A 20,483-nucleotide genomic window follows, 5' to 3' on the forward strand; every position below is an offset into this window, starting at 1 on the left:
TGGTCCCAACGATGTGGGCCTACTGGACATTCCACCTTATGTCGTTCAATTGAAATCAAATGTGAGATTACCACGTATTCCCCAGTATCGTATCTCTCTTGATGGCGAGCGAGCGCTATTAGCGATCATCTATGACTTGATCGCAAAGGATGTTATTGAAGAAACTCGGGGAAATGTGTGTAATAGTCCTGTGTTACCTATTTTGAAACAAACTGACCCATCCAAGCCTCCTGTGTACCGTTTTGTCATTGATTTGAGAGAAGTAAATAAAAATGTGATTCCACAGTTTCCAGTGGTGCCTGACATTACAGCTTTACTGACCCTGATTCCAGCCTCTGCTTCCTGGTTTTCGGTGATCGACCTAAAGAATGCTTTCTTTAGCATTCCGATTGCTGAGGAAAGCAGAGATCTATTCGGCTTCTCATTCGGTGGTCGCAGTTTCAGGTTTAAACGTGCACCTCAGGGCTACTGTGAGAGTCCATCGATCTACAGTCAAGCCCTTAAGAGCCAACTTGATGCGTTTGTGCTACCTGCTGGTGCGGCCCTGATTCAGTACGTTGATGATCTGTTAGTGGCTGCTGACACTGAGCAAATTTGCAAAACTGCTACAGTATCGCTGTTAATGCATTTATGTGACTTACATCACTAGGTGTCACCTTCTAAACTACAGTATTGTTGTCAAGAAGTAACCTATTTAGGTCACTTATTGTCAAAGGAGGGAAGAAGGTTGACCCCAGAAAGAATTGCAGCGATTGCTCGAATGACTGTGCCAACAACTCAGAGAGATGTACGTTCCTTTCTAGGTATCACGTCATACTGCAGACAATGGATTCCGAACTTTTCATTGTTAGCGAAGCCATTGTTAGCTCTCACGTGCAAGGATGTTCCGACTTCTTTGCCATGGACCGAAGAGTGTCAGAAAAGTTTTTCTGAACTGCGTGATGCGTTGTGTTCGGCTCCTGTGTTAGGTACTCCTGATTACAGTAAGCCGTTTACACTATACGTTCACGAGAGAGAAGGTTGTGCGTTGAGTGTTTTGACGCAATAATTTGGCGGTAAACAGCATCCGTGTGCATATTTTTCCTCAACCTTAGACCCAGTAGCTAGAGCATTGCCGAGTTGTCTAAGGGCGACAGCGGCAGCTGCGGTGTCCATTCGACAGTCCGCAGGTCTGGTCATGGATAATATGCTTACAGTGATGGTCCCGCATGCAGTTGACACTCTCTTGAATCGAACGAAAACTCAACACTTGACGAGCGCAAGGTTGTCCGGTTATGAGTTGACGCTTTTGGCAAGTCATATACAGATAAAACGTTGTAATGTGCTGAATCCAGCGACATTGTTGCCGATTAATGTGGAATCAGGTGATGTAGCACCACATGACTGTTACTTAAGAACTGAAGAAGAAACGAAGGGTCGTATCGACCTGAAAAACACTCCATTGGTAGATCCCGATGGTACTTTGTATGTTGATGGTTCATGCTTCAAGTTGCCGAATGGTGATGTGACGACTACGTATGCTGTAGTGACGCTGAGTACGGTTGTGGAAACTGCGAGATTGAGTCAGAATTTCAGCGCAAGCGGCAGAGTTGATTGCGTTAACGAGAGCGTGTGTTTTGTCTAAAGGGAAGCGAGTGAATGTGTTTACTGACAGTCAGTATGCATTTGGCGTAGCGCATAGTTTTGGTCGATTGTGGAGAGAAAGAGGATTCATGACGTCGCATGGAACGAAGATCCAACACGGACAGCTCGTGAACGATCTTTTGGACGCACTTACATTGCCTAAGCAGGTGGCAATCATTAAATGCAGCACGCATCGAAAGGTTACGGATGATGTTGGTCGTGGTAACGTGTTTGCGGATGAGATTGCTAAGGAAACGGCTAAGAATCTGACAAATCGAATGTATGTTACGAGTTCAGTGAGATGGACGACGGAGACTGGTATGTGTGAGGACACAGTTGAGAGTGTGAAAGCGATTCAGAATGAGGCCACCGAAACTGAAAAGACTAAGTGGAAAGAAAGCACGGGGAAGTTAGACGTGAATGGATGTTGGGTTGATTTGTCAGAATATCAGAGATGGATGTTACCGGATGCGTATGTGCTTGCCTTTGTTACTATGGCCCACGGCATGTCACATATTAGCGCGAAAGGTATATGTAAGTTGTTGTCTCCTGTATGGAAGAATGATGGGATTGCTAAGTGTGCTGAGAGAGTGGTTAAGAACTGTATGATATGTTTGATGTATAATCCTGGCAAGGGCACCCCCACTCCACCTGGTCATTTTGCTCCTCCTACATGTCCCTTTGAAGTTATCCAGTTGGACTTCATCCCTATGGAGAGATGCAATAACTTGAAGTACGTATTGGTTGTGGTTTGTGCGTTCTCCAGATGGATCGAGGCCTACCCTCTTAAGGATAATACTGCCCTGTCCACAGCAAAAGTTCTACTCAAGGAATATTTTCCCAGGTATTGCATGCCACGGATTATATGGTCGGATAATGGAAGTGAGTTTTTGGGAAGTGTGATGAAGAGTGTGTGTAAGGGCCTGGGAATTCGTCAAAAATTTCATAGTGCTAATCATCCTCAATCGGCGGGTTTAGTGGAAGGGTACAATGGTACTCTGAAACTGAAACTTGCCAAAATCCAAGCAACGACTGGTTTATCATGGCCTGATGCACTGCCTCTAGCTCTCTTATCGACCAGGGCGACTGTGCACTCTCGAGTAGGGCTTAGCCCATATGAGATTGTGTTTGGCCGTCCTGCGAACGTTTGGGGGGTACCGAGGCCTAAGGAGTTCGACAGACTTGAATATCCAATGTTGATTGGCCATCTTTATGATCTGACTGCTAAATTGAGTTTGATTCATCAACAGGTTTTTGCAGCTCTACCGGCACAAACAGAAGGACCTGGTCATCGGCTCCAACCTGGCGACTGGGTGGTAACCCGCAACTTTGGGAGAAAACGAAATCTTGAGCCAAGGTTTGTGGGACCCTACCAAGTCTTGTTGGCAACGAGGACTGCAGTTCGGTTGGACGGCAGGAAGCATTGGGTGCATGCCACCCATACGAAGAAAGTCCCGCTTCCTTTGCCAGCAGATAACTGGGTAAAGAAAGGATTTGCCCCAACTGAGACCGATGCCCTTCCACACTACGTGCCATTCAGTGATGCTCAACCTGTAGAGAACGATTCAGTTCAGTCAGATACACCTGTTGAATCATCTGGAACTGTACCTTCGTCTTCAGCCTTGGAGAATTCAAGTTCTGAACTGTCACCTGAACAATCGAACACTGTTTTGCCATCTGAACCGTTGTTTGAAGAGCAAACTCGACCTGGGAAATGTCGATATTTTCTTCGATCGCGTGATATGGACAAATAAAATCTCCTTTTTATTTTTGAATATATGACCCCCTCACTGTTGCTACGAACATTATTTGCATTTTTTATTGATTGATTTTGAGCACTTCAATTTTGTTTCATACATTACGTGTGTTCCTCTTCTATGCAGCCAGGAGACTTATATTAAATTGAATGTTTATTTGATTAAAACCTACCATCTGGGTTGGCCGTAGGGCCGTGCGGGCACCTACTTCTGTTTAGCAGGTTTCTGACACTAGGTCGGTTACTTTTGTCGATTCCTGGGAACTCCTGGGAATTGATAATCGCTACTCAGAACCAGGTGCGTCAAGAACGTTACTGACGGTCTTTAGAGGATGGAGTTTTTTAAGCTGTCGGAAATAGAGAGGATGTCGGCGCAAAGATCCAAATTGCATAAGATTTTACGAACAAAATGTTTTCTGTTTCAGGTTTTCATGTTATTCCTAACTTTCTACGTTATTGGTGGGTGGAGTGTATTTTGCGCTATTGCCTTCCACTTCACCTACTTCTCCTTCTCATGATCTGAATTCTGTTCTCGTTCCCACTATTTCTCCACATTCCTTTCATCTTCTCCCCCAACATGAACAGGTCAGACGTGCGGAATTTATGAACAATTCCTTTGTCCAACTTCTGCATCAACATCAGTTGGTGATGAACACTACCAACTGTTGGGTGTGTGGGTTAATGCCACATACCATGGATAAGGGTATTCCGTATTTAGTTCTTCCCTATAGCTCCCAGGGATCAGCTCGAGCATTCCAAACCATGTTCCGTAGTGCACTAGATTCCTACCCCCGTCGAGAGCCACGCTCCGCAGACCTTGGTCCTGGCCCGTACCACAAGTCTTTGGCGATAGCGATTGCCGATTTGGATAGAGATATTTTTGATTCATCGCTTATTCCAGAGGAAGAGGTGCGAGCCTACAAGGATCTGAGTGAGGCTGAGTATAGTATGTCAGTGGGTGATAGACAGCTTAAGAGCTCGTCTCCGATCTGGATCGTACCCCACCTTGGTAATTTCTGCCTGTAAGGTCTTGGTCGAAATCCGAGAGCTCAGCTTGGGAAGAGTGCTTGTACTGAGACATACGTGTTACCGATGCTCTCTTCCCCTGTCTTCCTGACTGCCAAGGGTACCTATTTTGTATGTTATGATCGCGCTTATACGTGGTTGCCCCGTGACTTCTCGGGCACATGTTATATCGCGAATCTTTTGCCACCGACTTTTACAGTTGCCTCAGACTATCACAAGACTAGAGTTGTGAGAGGCGTTATTAGCAAAGAGGACACTGCCGGTCAAGAAGCAGGAGATTTCTTTAAGGGTTTCCTGCCGTTTTGGGGACCTATGGTCAATAGTAGGAACCTGAGACAGTTGACTCGTGTGGTAGAATCGACTGCTAACATAACTGCAAGTGCTCTTGGTAACCTGACAGCAGAGCTTCAAGCGGATAGACTTATGATGTTGCAGAACCGTATGGTTTTAGACGTTGTACTCGCAGATAGAGGTGGTGTGTGCAAGGTGATCCATTCGAGCTGCTGCATTTTCATACCTGATAACGCTCCAACTGTTTATCAAGCCATCTCGAAGTTGCATAAAATCTCCGAGTCCATACACGTGGACGCAGGTGATTGGACGCTTCTAGGATGGTTTTGGGGTCTGATGTCGACTTGGGGTTGGAAGATTCTGATGATTGTAGGGGTTGTTGTGACGTTTCTGTTCACGTGTTGTCTTTATGTACAGTGTGGTCCAGCCTTATGTGGCCTTTGTGCTACAACGTGTATAAGAAGGCCATCTGTTACCAAAGAGACACTGATGGATAGAATAATGTTCCAGCAACATCTGAACGATCTCATTAATATCGATATTGATTCTAATATCGACTAGTGCTTGCCTACATGAGGGCAAAAGGAGCGTCTGAGGTTCTGTGAGAATCGTAACGACGTTTTGGGCTTGTTCGAATATGGGCGAGTTTGGTATCTACGAACCGCAAATGACGAGTTTAGTAGGTGTACGTGTTTTCGCTACACTACCTGGAAGGGTTCGTCTTATTTGCGGGTTTCTCCATCTGAACCCTCGGGTTCCATTTTAGATATGGCATCCATTTTGTTTCTTGCCCTCACGTAGCCGGCGAACGGACAATGTCCGCTTGATGACCCTGGGTTTCCCAAGTCGTTGCGGAAGATGCATATTCCTTTGAGTGTGCCTTTATGACTAGGGGGATGACACGGCGAAGGCAGATGGCCCCACTCGAGGCTCATCTTGCCGTGCCGGTCTATTGTTTCAGCCTTGCATGCGTTAGGCTGGAATCCTTTGATCCTGCGATCACGCTTCCGATATTGCCCCTATACTCTTTTCAATCTGTTGTCTGTCTTTGTCTTCCTTGCACCTGTTTCTGTCTCTTCTCTTAGCTCGTTTACAGCTAGAATGGAATGTGCCTAATGGTGGGATAGCGTGCTTATACAGTTGGGAACCAGCAATGTTTCTGTAATTATGTTCCGGGCTTCTGAAAACATGAATGCAATCCTTTTGAAGTTTACTGTGGGAACAGAGTTGTAACCTTTTGTTCGCCATGTTGTGCAATGATGAAAATGTGTATAAAAGGAGCGATCCACTTTTGCAATTCGAAGCAGACTCTCAGAACCTACACTCTGTTGTACTTCTAGCGATTTCTGTATCCCTGCAGTAAATAAACGCTGATCTTTGACGCCGAAGGAAGTGTCCCGTGTCTCTGTGATTTGTACGCCGGAACAGGTATATCCACGAAGGTTTCAGGTGTTGTCCCCTGGCACCGCTGGGCCTTAAAATAGCCCAGTCCTTCAATTCTAAAATTGGCTTTCATGTTACAATATATGGCGGTATTTCCAAAAGACCCACGTCGTTGGGACCAGTAGCCCAAAGAGCATCCGGTAGAGAAGACAATTCTGTCGGAAGTGTATCCTTCGACAAATACATCGGGGAGACCACTCTCTTGCCCAGTGTAAGTTGTACTCCCGAAGGAGAACAATACAACGTCGCATATAGTCTTTTTAACAGGTCTAATCCTAGAAGGTTCTCCCCACAACCTGTCGTCAGAATAAGGGGTGCTTCAAATTCATAAGGTCCAACAGAAAGAGACATAGGACTAGAAATCGGGTTCCTAACCGGGGCGCCAGAAAAACCTACTGAAACATTCATTTCGCCAGACAAAGGTGTGCCAGGGAGTTTTGAGTGCATAATAGAACTCTTTGTAGCACCAGTATCCAACAGAAAAAGCTCTGACACACCTGATGTAATCACCTCAACATAAGGTCCACTCTGATCTACTGGAACTGAAACAACTCCCTCTCTTTGTCCATGGCTGTCCTAACAATCATTACCATTCATTTCTTCACCTTCATTATAGTAATCGTCCGTATAGTACTGAGCGGTCTTACCAGATGAACCTCGCTGTTGATCAAAACTATTCATCGAGTTCTTTGGAGGCAAAGAAAGTACATTCTGTCCACGACCTCTACCTCTAGGCGCTTGTTGAGCACCTCTACCTCTTAGGCCAGAAACACCATTCGTACGCTGCAACAAAACCGGACAACTATTTTTGTAATGACTCTCTTCTTTGCAATACGCACACTGATTAGGACCATACGGAAAACCCTGTTGAGAAGACTCGTTTCTTTGCGAGTTTCTCGAATACTGCTGATTCTGCTGATAATCACGTTGATTATTAGTACGGGGTGGATAAGCTTGCTGTAGAAGAACTTTAGTTTTCAATTCCTTAGTCTTCTTATACGCTTTCTCTAACTCATCTTTGTGCCTATTTTCATAGTACTGGGCAGTAGCCAAAATTTGTGCTGACGTGGAAACAGCCCAAGCACTTTCAGAATCCTTCAACTTATTGCATAATTCAGGAAGCAAATTATGTACAAATTTGTCAACAAACAATCTCTGACCGCCCTCTGTAGCCATATCCTGACCACTATGGTCGACGAAGGTCTCTTCGAACCTCGTGAAAAAGTCAGACACCGTTTCGTCTTTCTTCTGCTTACATGCAGACATCTTATCAGGAAGTTCAGTAATCATATCTTCAGGCTTAGCACCGCCTACTTGCCTATTGTCGGCATCTCTAAGATTAACCCATGTATCACCCAATTTAACCGCATGATCCGTATGATGGATCTTACTCCAAATAGGTTGTGGAACAACATTGCCGAAAAACATGTCGATGTCAGCCAAATTCATAATACACGAACCCACAGTCTGAGCCAACTCTTTATAGTACCCTGCTGGATTTTTGCGTGGATCAGGCAAAGACTGCTTAATAGCTAAAACTTCAGCACGTTTCCATGGAACATGCACCCAGACACGCTGAAAATGGGCCGGTACAGCTGGCGGATTATTATTTGCACCAGCAACCACTTCTTCTTTCCACACCGGAGGAACCTCTCTCATTGGATATTGTCGTGCCTTTCTCCTAACTGAAGAATCAGGCCCGAACAATTGTCGAGAAGGAGACTCACTCCTAAATGACAACAACATCGCGACCGCTTTCCCAACATCAGATGGACTTACAATAGTTCCCTTTGCAAATTCGGAATGTATGCTGTACAACTCGTCAGGAGCTTGCCCTACTTCCTCATCCCATTTTTCAACAAGAAAAGCATACATCGTATCGAAAACGTACCGTTGCTTCGGTGCTTCCCATTGAAGGAAAACATGCATAACACCCTCAAGATCATACTGTGTATCGTACATAATCCATTTACGCGCCATGTGGTCCAAAATCGTACGCTCATCCATATTCGGCAACTGACTACGTGACTGTCTATGCTCAGTATCAGGGGACATACCCAATTGTCCCAACAAAGGAGAAAAGAAACCAGTAACTGCAGTACTCATTCGTTGTCTAGCAGAAGGATAAGGTGAAAGAATAAGAGAAGACGGAACAATAGCAGAAGAATTCGAAGTCGGAATGGAGGGAGCATTAAGAACAAGCGTAGGAGTAGCAGACGAAGAAGGAGGCAAAGGTGGCGGCCCCTGAGGAGGCTGCGCCAAAGGAATAGTAGCCCACGGAAAGGGAGCTGGCTGTGGTGGAATCACAGCTGGCGCAACAACTGGGTGTTGTGCAACCACAGCTGGTGGCGGTGGCGCCGTTGCATTTTGTGCATAAGGGGGTGGCTAACTCAAGAGATGCAACATTAAAGGATCTTTCCCAAGATCTTTCTTTTCTTCCTGTTCTTTACGCGGCAAAACTGGGTAGCATCTATCTACCGCTAACTTCTTCACCCTAAGCATCTGTTCGCTTTCTTCATCTTCCTCATTATCCCTAAACGCAACAGCAGCTTGTACCATTGACATACCTCGTTCTCGTTTATTTTTCTTCGCTAATTTCATTTCTCTCTGTTTGGCTTCTTTGCGCCATATGCGAAAAGAGTCAAACATTGCCGGCCGGGCTTTCTTCTTAAAAAGTTTAACCTCCAGATTATCCAAAATGTCTGCGTCAAAACTACCACATTGGGGCCATTTTAAACCACCATCTTTCCTGGTGTATCGGATCCATACTTCATTATATGCGATGGGGCCTACGCCATGTTTCACATAAAGTTCATAGGTTGGAGTTCCAATCGGAGGAACCGGACACAAGTCCTCCAATCGGGAATCCCTATTACAACCAAGACAAAACAGATTTCCAAGTCTGCTAAGACCAGGCATCTTCGCTTTCTAGTCTAGCTTCAAACTTCAAGGGATTATCGAATACGATAGTCTCGTGAATACACGAGTCCCTCGGCTTTGGTACTTGCAAGTTCCAAATAATAGCGATCCCAAGGGGATACCCAAAAACTAAGAACGGCACTAAGGACTGGGAGACGCTCCACTCATACTTAACTGAGGTATCGATGACGTCACCAGAAGACTTGTCTAATGTTTCGCTCTACCAATCATCAAGGGTCCATAACAGGGCGATAGTCAGGGCAGCAGTCCTTCGTAGCCGTCGGGAAGCGGGGAACTTCGCAGCAAAGACTTTCGGACCACGTCGACATACAGGGGTCGATGAAGTGGCGGCCTTCCTCCAGAATTTTCACACGAAGCTCCTCACGAACCTCTGGCTTGGACTGGTACCGCTGATATCGCCCCACGTTGGGCGGCAACTGAAGTACTGGGTTTTTAAGAACCCAGCGGTGCCAGGGAACACACCCTAGGACTTCGAGTCCTTCCTGTTTCAGACTACAGAAACACAGAGTCTTCTTGGTGAAGTCAAAGATCGTATTTATTGGCTGCAGCCAGTAACAGGTATCCTAGAAGTACAACACGGTGTATATTCTCAGGAGACTGCTCAATCTTACAAAGCCAGCCTTCTCTTTTTATACAAAATATTATGCTTTAGGCAAACATTCCTTATTTTACAGTTGACCATTCACATATTTTCACTACAAAGAAAAAGCAGAGTCATGATGACAAGCCCATATTTTAGTTTGTCCAGCCCACAATCAATTACCCGGCAAAGCCCAGTATTTTCATCAGATATCGACGGACCCCCAATAAAAACGGGCACCTCCTCCTCGTAAAGCAAGTCATAAAGAAAGAAACAGGGACAGGTGTGTGTAAGATTAGGCATGGTTTGTGTGCGATGAAAGGTTTATGATATGTTGTGCCTTGATACTAATCTCATTCGGCCACTGGGAAAGGAACTGGCCGAACAGGTTTGGCTTCAGGCAGTGGAGTCAGCTTGCCCAGGTCACAGAGGAGTCAGCAAAGGTGTACGTGCCCTTCAGACTTGTTTTTGGCCTTAATCATTTGGCCTATGTGAGGGCAATCACAAAATGGCTGCCGTTCACAAAATGGAACCCGAGGGTTCAGGACGGAAACTCTGATTTCAGGGTGATTTCGTCACCCGAAGATGACGAAAATGCTTGTGCATAGTATTCTAATCATTCTCGGTCTGCTGATACCAAAATCGTCATGATACGACGATGTTTATAACACGGGTCCAGACATTTCAGTACCACACATGCCCATAGGGCATGTATGTGCGCCATATGCACTCACATGCTGATTTCAGGGGTGCAGCAGGGTGTCCTTGAGACACCCCTGCACCCTTGAAATCAATCTCATTTTGCGATTAGCAAATTGCGAATTGCGAAATGAAATGCATTTCACAATCATTCCTATGGGCCTGCTGGCCCATAGGAATGAATGGGAAATTATTCCTTATTTGCGAATTCGCAACTTGCGAATTCGCAAATAAGGAAGTTTAAGGAATCGCAAAATAATTGCGATTTTAATCATACATACCCTTTTGCGAATTCTAAATAGCGATTCCTTAAAAATCGCTATTTGGAATTCGCAAAACGGAACTATGATACATATGGCTCTTAGTCATGGCCCAAGCCCAAACACCAAAGACGCACTTGGTATAGGTCCATGACAGACATCTGTCTCCTGTAGTGGTAGCATCGCTTAAAACCTGTAGTTTTGGGATTGACATTGTTCTCCAGCATGCTGGTGAAATCATTTCGAAGCCATTGGAAAACCCAACAAAGTTGGGAGTGGCGCTCTGGATTTGATTCACAGGGCGCTGAAAAAAAGGAACTGACTTCAGCATACAAGGTTGGCACTTATACGCACAACCTAGTGGTGTGCAGGAGCACTGCTTCAAGAAACGTTTTCTGCATTCAGTCTGCCACCTGTGGCGTAATCTAAGTTCAAGAACCTGTGGTTAAAAGTATGCATCCAAAATAAAGAAAATGTTGTGGTGGGTATAATCAAAATACCCTTTTCTAAAAACATTTCTGTTCATTTTCTGGAAACTAACAGTATTCTATTTCTTTAGCAATCATGGGCATACATTGTGAGGTTTATTCTATAAATACAATATTGAATTCCGGGAGTCAAAATAATAATTAGATACACATGCAAAGGTTAAACCAGGGTTACGCCCACTACCCTCAGATTACATTGAGAAGGCAAACACACACAATGTGATGGGAGGAATGCTTGCAATAACTCTTAACTATTAGGATTCGTTCAGGTTAGTAGGAGGAGAAAACCTAGATTGAGAGTTCAGGCTAGACTGTCCCTATTGGAGGTGGGCTAAGACTGATTTGCATATGACAGATCTGAGGTGGCATGGTGGGCAAAAGACCGAAGAGTTGGGAATGCTGCCCCAAGCGATCGCCAGTGGTTAGCAAATTGCAAGGATTCCTCTCATCATCTTTTGTGAGTTTGATGCATAGAGAAGCCTGTTGAGCTAAGGTTGAGTCAACTCCCACCTAAGGCCCCTTTCACAATCAACACAGCTTGATTAATGATGCATAGATACTCTTGTGCACGGTAAGCACACGTCCGCAGATGGGTATTATAAGCATGTTTTTACAAGTTAGTAAAAGCATATGCTACATGAGAGTAGTTTTAGTGTCTCTACAATTAGAGTATATATTTCTATAATTATTTATATGGCACTTAGAATGTAAAAAAAAATTGGAAGTAGAACATTAGAAGGATTTACTGCGTCCTACTCTCATATGTGAGGTAGTTTGGTATGCATGGTCACTGCTGCAGAGCAGGAGAGTGCACTTTCGGAAATATAAGCATGATTTTGCTGTTAATGGAGACCATTATTATACATTTACCGAAAAGGGTTGTGTGTGAGTTCGTGTGCTGGAGACTGAACAAACCACTTACCTGTAAAAGTTTTCCTACAGTCTGGAATGCTTCATTGATATCTGAGCTCAAAGGCCTCAGTCTGGGAGATTGTGGTACATTAATATGCAGCAGGTTAAACAAGCATTAGGAATGCATTAGGGCTCGGGTTTGTTTTAGTTAGAGATAATGGCATTGTAAATGGCAATGTGTTTTAGGCATGTGTTTTGGAGTGGAAGCATGTGGTGTGTGTTGGAGATATGTGTGTTGGATTGGAATGTTATCAATGGTGGCATGCTGCACTTTAACGCGTGATCTTTAAAAGGTAAAGTGTATAGTGCGATAGGTACAATATTAATTGGTGGATGCGTTATCAATTGGTGTGTGCATTGATCATTGATGGGTGGTGGATGTGTGTGTCTGTAGGAATTGTGCAGTGATGGCTGTTGGTGTGTGTGTTTGGTGGAAGCGTGTAGTGGTGGCTTGAGGTGTGTATGACTGGTGGTAGCGTGCAGTAAGAGCTGTTACCGAGTGTGGCTGTCAAGCATACAGAGCTAGATGGTAATGCGTGTGGTTGGTGAAAGGGTGCACTGACAGCTGTTGATGATTGTGCCAATTGAAAGAGTGGCTGGTGCACTGTCAGCTGTTGGTGTGTGTGTGTGTGTTTGGTGAAAGTTTCACTGACATTGTTTGTTGTGTGCGTGGGTGTTTAGCGGCACTGATGCATGGTCGTGTTTGTTTTTGGTGAAAGCGTACATTGATGGTTGTTGGTGTTTGTGCCTGGTGAAAGCATTCATTGACAGCTGGGGGTGTGTTGTTGTGTGTGTTGTTTTGTGTGTGGGGGTGAGTGTGTGGTGGTGAGTGTGTTGTGGTGAGTGGTGACGAGTGTGTGGTGTTGAGAGAGTGAGGTGTGTGTGGTTTGTGTGTGTGTTATGTGTGTGGTGTATGTGTGTGTGGTGTGTGTATGGTGTGTGTGTGTGGTATGTGTGTGTGGTGTATCTGTGTGTGGTGTTTTCTGCACACTCACACACTGCCCCTACACATTCACTCACTGCTCACCCACACACTCCCAATGTCACCCTGCATAGTCACACACTGTTTATCCTGCACACTCATTCTGCACACTCACACTATGTGCACCCTGCGCCCTTATACACTGTCTCTGCAGTCACTCTGCACTCACTGTCACTTTACACTCACTCTGCACTCACTGTCACTCTACACTCACTCTGCACTCACTGTCACTGTGCACTCACTCTGCACTCACTGTCACTCTGCACTCACTGTCTCTGCACTCACTCTGCACTCACTGTCACTCTCGCACTCACTCTAACTCTGCACTCAGTCTGCACTCACTGTCACTCTGCACTCACTCTGCACTCACTGTCACTCTGCACTCAGTCTGCACTCACTGTCACTCTGCACTCACTCTGCACTCACTGTCACTCTGCACTCACTGTCACTCTGCACTCACTCTGCACTCACTGTCACTCTGCACTCACCCTGCACTCACTGTCACTCTGCACTCACTGTCACTCTGCACTCACTGTCACTCTGCACTCACTGTCACTCTGCACTCACTCTGCACTCACTGTCACTCTGCACTCACTGTCACTCTGCACTCACTGTCACTCTGCACTCACTGTCACTCTGCACTCACTCTGCACTCACTGTCACTCTGCACTCACTGTCACTCTGCACTCACTGTCACTCTTCACTCACTCTGCACTCACTGTCACTCTGCACTCACTCTGCACTCACTGTCACTCTACACTCACTCTGCACTCACTGTCACTCTGCACTCACTGTCACTCTGTGGGGCGGAGCTCCGAGCCGTCTTGTTACGATAATTTAATGGATCTGACGCTTGCGTGCTTTTTCTCGTAACAAAAAAAAAAAGAAAAGCGAAGCTGTGGGGAGAAAGCCGTGCGATTTACCTTCCCCATCTCCAGGTCCGCTCACCCACACCCAAGAAATAAAAACGTATTATCAACGAAAAAAACACCGTGCCTTTGTGTGTCAAATGTTCGGTCATTGTCTTTGCAATAAAAGCAATACATGTTTTCCCCCTTAATTTAGTTGGTGTGATGAAAATAAAAATGTATTTCCTATGTGTTTAATAGCTGGCGAAAGTTGTACTGCGTCTATCCCTGTGTGCGCTGCTCAGGTGCCTCAAGTGCCAGGCATTGCACAGACGTAATCTCGGAGTTATGTGAATGTAAAAGTACTTAATCAAGCGCAAACTTCTACCTGAGGGCCACTTGCTGCTATCAGAGGCGGGTCTGAGGCCGATCCGCTGAAAGGAGGCTTCTTGCTGAGCTCAGTGTGTGCTAGTCTGGCGGAAGAAGCCAGGGGAGTGCATGAGAGTGTGTGTGTGTCGTGTGCGTGAAGTGTGTGCTGGAAATAGTGAACACACGTGTTTGCATGTGTGTGCACTGGTGAGTTGCAGTGAATGAGTGTGGGGTGCATGATATTTTGTGTGTGTGTGTGTGTGTGCTGGAGATAGTGAACACATGTGAGTGTGTGTGCATGCACTGGTGAGTTCCAGTGAATGAGCGAGTGTGACTGGCTACCCTAGTCTGTGTGTGAGTATGAGTGGTGAGTGTACACACACGTGTGCCTGAACACAGCTCGCCCAAATTAAATCCGCCTTTAATGTTGGACACATACCGTTAGAACTTTGTAAAATGTCCCCTGGCGTCCCAGGAGCGGGAGCTGGGAGTCGGCGCGTGGTTCCGGGGTGGTGAAGGCACCCCAATAACTCGGCCGTCCAAGCACGACCCCACCTTGACACTCACACACACTGGGCTCCCACAATCCTTGGGGTTCTTGAGGGGTCTGGAGGCCTATGAGCCCTCACTCCAGCCCCCTTTCCCATGCAGAGGCCACATGTGCTGGTGTAAAACTGGTGCTCTCTGACGTCACAGGCGCTGGGTTAAAACTGGTGCTCTCTGACGTCACAGGCGCTGTGGTAAAAGGGGCGCTCTCTGACGTCACAGGCGCTGTGGTAAAACTGGCGCTCTTTGACATCACAGGCCAGGTGGTAAAACGGGCGCTTTCGGACGTTACAGGGGCTCTGTTAAAATGGGCACTCTCTGACGTCACAAACGCTGGGGTAAAATTGGCGCTATCTGACGTCACAGGCGCGTGGTTAAAACTGGAGCTCACTATGACGTCACAAAAGTTACCGAACTAAAGGAGGCACAGGCTGTGATGTCAGAGGCTGTGCTCTTTACGTACCTCACTGACAGCACCGAGGGCTACAGATCCGCTTGATGACGACATTGAGTGTATACGTTTTTTTTGCGAGGCGGGGAATATTGCAAAATAATTTTTAAAGAGCAGCAGAACACTTTTTTTATGTAAAGTATTTTATTTTAGCTTTCAATGGTTTCATTATGGCTACAGCATGCAAACACTTCAGCTACGGAGTCTGTACATATATCTTTACATACATTTCTACAATGAAATGCATCTGTTTGCCGTTTTGTTAAGAGAAACGCTGTTTAAATGGAGGCACACTATCGTGACACCCAGTTCGAGCAGGACATCAAGACACTTTAATAACGCGACATCCATGACCAGTGAAAATAATTCCGTTTCATACCTGGACGTTACTGTCTCCAATACAAACGCACTTACATACTTTGTGGGGTAATGAAGACTGTGTGTCTCATTGTGGGCGCACGACCAAGCCAGCTCTTCAAAGGCCAACACTTACATATGAAAGGATGCAGACGAACGAACGCGCGCCCACCAAACTCACTGCAGACTGGTGAACGCGCCCAGAAAGTCTGGGTTCAATTACCGTGGCACCCTGACAGCTCGTAATTGAAAATGTATTGCACTCCCCTGCGCGTAACCACACAGAATATGCAGGAAGTGCACACACTGAAATCCATATGGCCTATTGCGTGGAGGCTACTAGAAACGCAGCACTGCGAGGACCAATTAGCATGCAGATGCCAAAATAAACTACGGAAAAATCTCGCGCACTGAGGAATTTTTACTTCACTATTCTGAGCCCCGTAACAAAACGGCTCGGAGCTCCGCCCCACTTCTGACGAAGTGGTGAAGTAGGCCGAGCCCTAAAAAGGACAGTAGGCTGTTTCCTTCTCAGCCACGGAGTACATGAGCTCTAGACATTAGCCAGAGTGCCCTGTAATGTTCTAGTACTAGGAGACAACCTATTGTGCTTTGCTTTTCTTCAATAAGGTTTGCAAGTTAGAAAAACCAGTTCCCACAAACAACTGATTTACATTTCAGATTTCTTAAATTCTGTCAATGCAGTATCAGCACTATTTTTTACATCGTTGTTTTATCTGCAAGCATTTCTGGTTCTGTTGAGAAAAGGATTGGACTATCATCTGGTTTATATAAAAATCTGATTCCACCATCTGATTCCACCTTGGTGATAGATTTTGCGTAAATCATTACCCTAATATTGTTCATAACAAACTTTGTGATCTCATCTCATACCTATATTTCATTGCCTATCCTGGTAGAGGTGGTGGTTTCTAAACTTTCCCCATTTTCTGTGAAGAAACCCATATTTTTGTCATGGTTGTTTTTGCTCTGAATATCTAGTGAATTGACTTCTGCAGTGGCTGCAGCCTGCTAATAAGGCTCAGCCCATTTGCACAGTTTGAATAGAGTAGCATTTGTATTTCCAAACTCACATAACTGGTACACTGGTAATGTCTTTAGAAAAGTCTCATACACAGAGCACTGATGTGGAAAAGAGGAATGGATGATATAATCCTTTGTTCTGTGTGTCCCTCTTTGTCAGGGCCGTTTCTAAGTGTTTTGCCACCTTAGGCGAGGATTGAAAAATGCCGCCCCCTCCCTTTTTCTACCATCACTCTCTTCCCCCGTCATCCAGGCTAGAAGAATAAATGCATTATTTAACGGCCCTGAACCTGGTCATACCTGATGTACAAGTACACACATACTAATTTAAGAAGACCACGGGCCCACTACTCTGCTGAACGGAACCGTACCTCTGTTCCTAGATTACTGTATCAGTGTCTGATTTGTTGACAGATATTTGCTATTCATCCAAAACTACTGAGCTTTATTTTTATTTATTTATTTATAACGTTTTATATAGTGCGAACATGATCCCGAGTGATATCAGAGCTCTTTACAATTGGAGGGAGAGGAGAGGTAACAGTTGATGTACATGTGTCAAATAGGAATAACAGACAGAACACAAATCAAATTGGACTCAGAACAAGAGCGATTACAATATAAGGGGTCATATAGTTGAAGACGCAGTTGAAATTGAGAAGCAGTTCACCTCAACAGCAATTAGGTTAAAATATTTTTGCAGCCTGCCAAATCAGTGAAAATACATCACGAATAGTGTGTCATAATGGTTAATCCATCCCAGAAAAATCTGTTTTTGAAGTGATATTAACATAGTTATCTAAAACTCTAGGGCAAGATGGTTTACCTAGTGAATTCTATAAGACTTTTCAAAATGAGCTGGGGATGAAACCACCTATAACACCATCTTTCAAGGATAGAAAATGTCTAAAACATTGTGTAAGGGAAACTTAATTAAAAAAAAAAACAGACAAAAAGCCTGCATTCTGCAGCTCATACCAGCCAGTAATATTTTTTAAACCCATATTGCAAGATTCCTATTATGATACTGTTGGTATATTTGTATCAATGAAATATGAAATCAATTCAGTTACCCCAAGACAATATAATATGTACATGCCAACATTACAGATATTCACTAATGGTATCCACACAAACCTTTGCCATGCAGCAAGCTAAATATAATGAAACTGTGACAACAAAGAGAGGCAGTAATAATAAATAAATGATCTGTACTAACACAAGTAAACAAAGGCGTGCACTACTTGAAAATGTAACCGCCGTTTTTTTCATGACCCCATCGTAAATAGCAACCTTTGGTATTTTCACAGAGATTAGGAAACACTAACAACGCTTCTAAACTCCGGCTAGCCAAATTTACTGGGGACTGGGAAGGTGGGCTCGTTACCTCGCAACTCTTACCCTTATCAAAGATGTAGTGTTCTTTTTTCTCAAGGACGTTTATAGGAGAAAAGTCAAATAAAAGAAGTTTATGTTAACGGTCTTCAACATAGAATCTTCCAGTGCACTGTTTTGTTTATGTTGCAGTGTTAGGGGGAAAACGGCATTTGCACTGCCCAAACATTTCTTAAGTGCGCTTGCACAGTGCAGTCCACTCGGTGCTGCTGCCAGTATGATTTTTGCCCCCCTCCCCATTTTGCCGCCCTAGGCGGCTGCCTAGTTCTGCCTAATGGCAGAAACGGCCCTGGTTAGGGGGAAAACGGCATTTGTACTGCCCAAACATTTCTTAAGTGCGCTTGCACAGTGCAGCCCACTCGGTGCTGCTGCCAGTATGATTTTTGCCCCCCTCCCCATTTTGCCGCCCTAGGCGGCTGCCTAGTTCTGCCTAATGGCAGAAACGGCCCTGGTTAGGGGGAAAACGGCATTTGTACTGCCCAAACATTTCTTAAGTGCGCTTGCACAGTGCAGTCCACTCAGTGCTGCTGCCAGTATGATTTTTGCCCCCCTCCCCATTTTGCCGCCCTAGGCGGCTGCCTAGTTCTGCCTAATGGCAGAAACGGCCCTTAGGGGGAAAACGGCATTTGCACCTCCCAAACATTTCTTAAGTGCGCTTGCACAGTGCAGTCCACTCGGTGCTGCTGCCAGTATGATTTTTGCCGCCCTCCCCATTTTGCCGCCCTAGGCGGCCGCCTAGTTCTGCCTAATGGCAGAAACGGCCCTGCTTTTTGTGTTCCAGGTTGTTATCTTTTACCCAGACTTAGGACAATACTACTGTTTGACTGTTGCGTGACTGGTTACTCTAACACAATACGTGTACTTACTGAATCCAGTCATAGTGTAGTGTAGGTTTTTACCTTAGGTCCTGAAGAATGCCAACATGATCAATCTTGGCATATTTAGGCGAGAAACATGTTGACCTGGTTTTAGACCAATTTACCCGCTATGCTAACTGGACCATTATATCATAAATTAGAGCCGAATTGTTTCAGTTAGGTTGGTGAGCTCAATCATTAAATAGTTTGACAATGAGTATCACAACACCTTATTTTAAAGCACCCTTTATCACCACTCTACACACACCACTTAAGCCGACACAACCCCACTTCACCAGACGGCTAAGAAAAAAACTCCGGTGCATGACAAACTGGCTTCTTGGCCTGGATGAATGGATTCATAAGACACATTCAGCTAGAGACTGCAAAAACAAAATAGTACATAAATATTTGTAGCTGGATTAAAAAAATTGCCAATTACTATGTTTAAGAAGCCCGAGAAGTTAAAATCAAAGAATCCCGATAGGAAAAGAAAAAGCATAGAATCAAAGATAGAACATAGATGTGGAAATCACTGGCTGATAAGACTTCCCTGTTTTACACTCCTCATACCATGGATAATAGTAACTTATAACAACCTCAAAGTGCATGCTCTATTTCAGTTTTAATAGTAGAGCAAGATACACTTATAAAGTAGTCATCTGTAGACGTCTGTTAATCCCTCTGAACATCTTTATACTCGTTTGCATATGCACGTTCAAACTCACCTATACATGCACGCTTATACTCACTAATATATGTGTGTCTTTACTCATCTATGTATGCAGTGCACACTTTCCTGTCAGTAAACATCTATAATGATGTGGCCAAGCTTCGTGGTATTCCAGTGTATGAGCACACTCAAACTCACTTAAGAATGCACACTCCTATCTACACAGGAAAACTTTGCACTTCCCTGCTCTGTGGACATCATCTCCTTAACAAAGGATTTTATGTTCTTTCTTGCATACAAAATCCCGCTCATATGTTAAAATCATCCACTGGGAATTCTTTGTTTCACTTTTAAGTGCATGCTTAGCCCTATAACGAAGTCTTCATACACCTGTGACCACAAGCTCATACTCTCCTGTCGTTACCTCCTAACATACTTATGTACATATGTTGTAGCCTATTAACTTAGACTCATCCTCCTATCCTGCCATGTTAAGCTATGAATGCAGGCACCTACCCAGCTGTGAGTGACTGAGAGTTGTATTTGCTTCTTTATAATGTGTGATCAATATCTTTCTCTTTCACCCCCTCTAGGCTGAGTTTGGACAGGATAAAATCAGTTTCAACAGTCATTTCCCTGGCTCTCAGTGTCTTCCAAATACCTGTAATGTCTCCATTTTAGGTTCAGCGCTTCAAGGTAAGCGGTTATCCATCTATGTTCCTGCTGCTGCCCTATTTTATATATCCCTACTTGTCTGTCACATGAACTATTTCAGAAGAATCATATAATTTCCCTGCAATAAGAGTAGAAGAACTCAGAGATGACAATAGCCTGCTTCCAGGGGCTTGTTACTAAGGCGATATATATATGGGTGCACCTGGCTGCGGCGAGTAGGTGAAAGACTGTGATTGATTGGGAACAGTCTACACAGTCCCCCTGAATC

The 20,483-nt window shown here is 44.7% G+C and overlaps 1 protein-coding gene across 1 annotated transcript in view; it reads left to right on the top strand.

The window, feature by feature from the left end:
• Positions 1-20,483, top strand: part of SCLY (selenocysteine lyase) — a 188,217-nt gene that overhangs the window by 157,503 nt on the left and 10,231 nt on the right. The window contains 1 exon segment of the mRNA XM_086943733.1: positions 20,134-20,236. Coding sequence (XP_086799859.1) covers positions 20,134-20,236 — 103 coding nt within the window.

Source organism: Lissotriton vulgaris, chromosome 11 (genome assembly GCF_964263255.1).
Source record: "Lissotriton vulgaris chromosome 11, aLisVul1.2, whole genome shotgun sequence".
Classification (NCBI taxonomy): Eukaryota; Metazoa; Chordata; class Amphibia; order Caudata; family Salamandridae; genus Lissotriton; species Lissotriton vulgaris.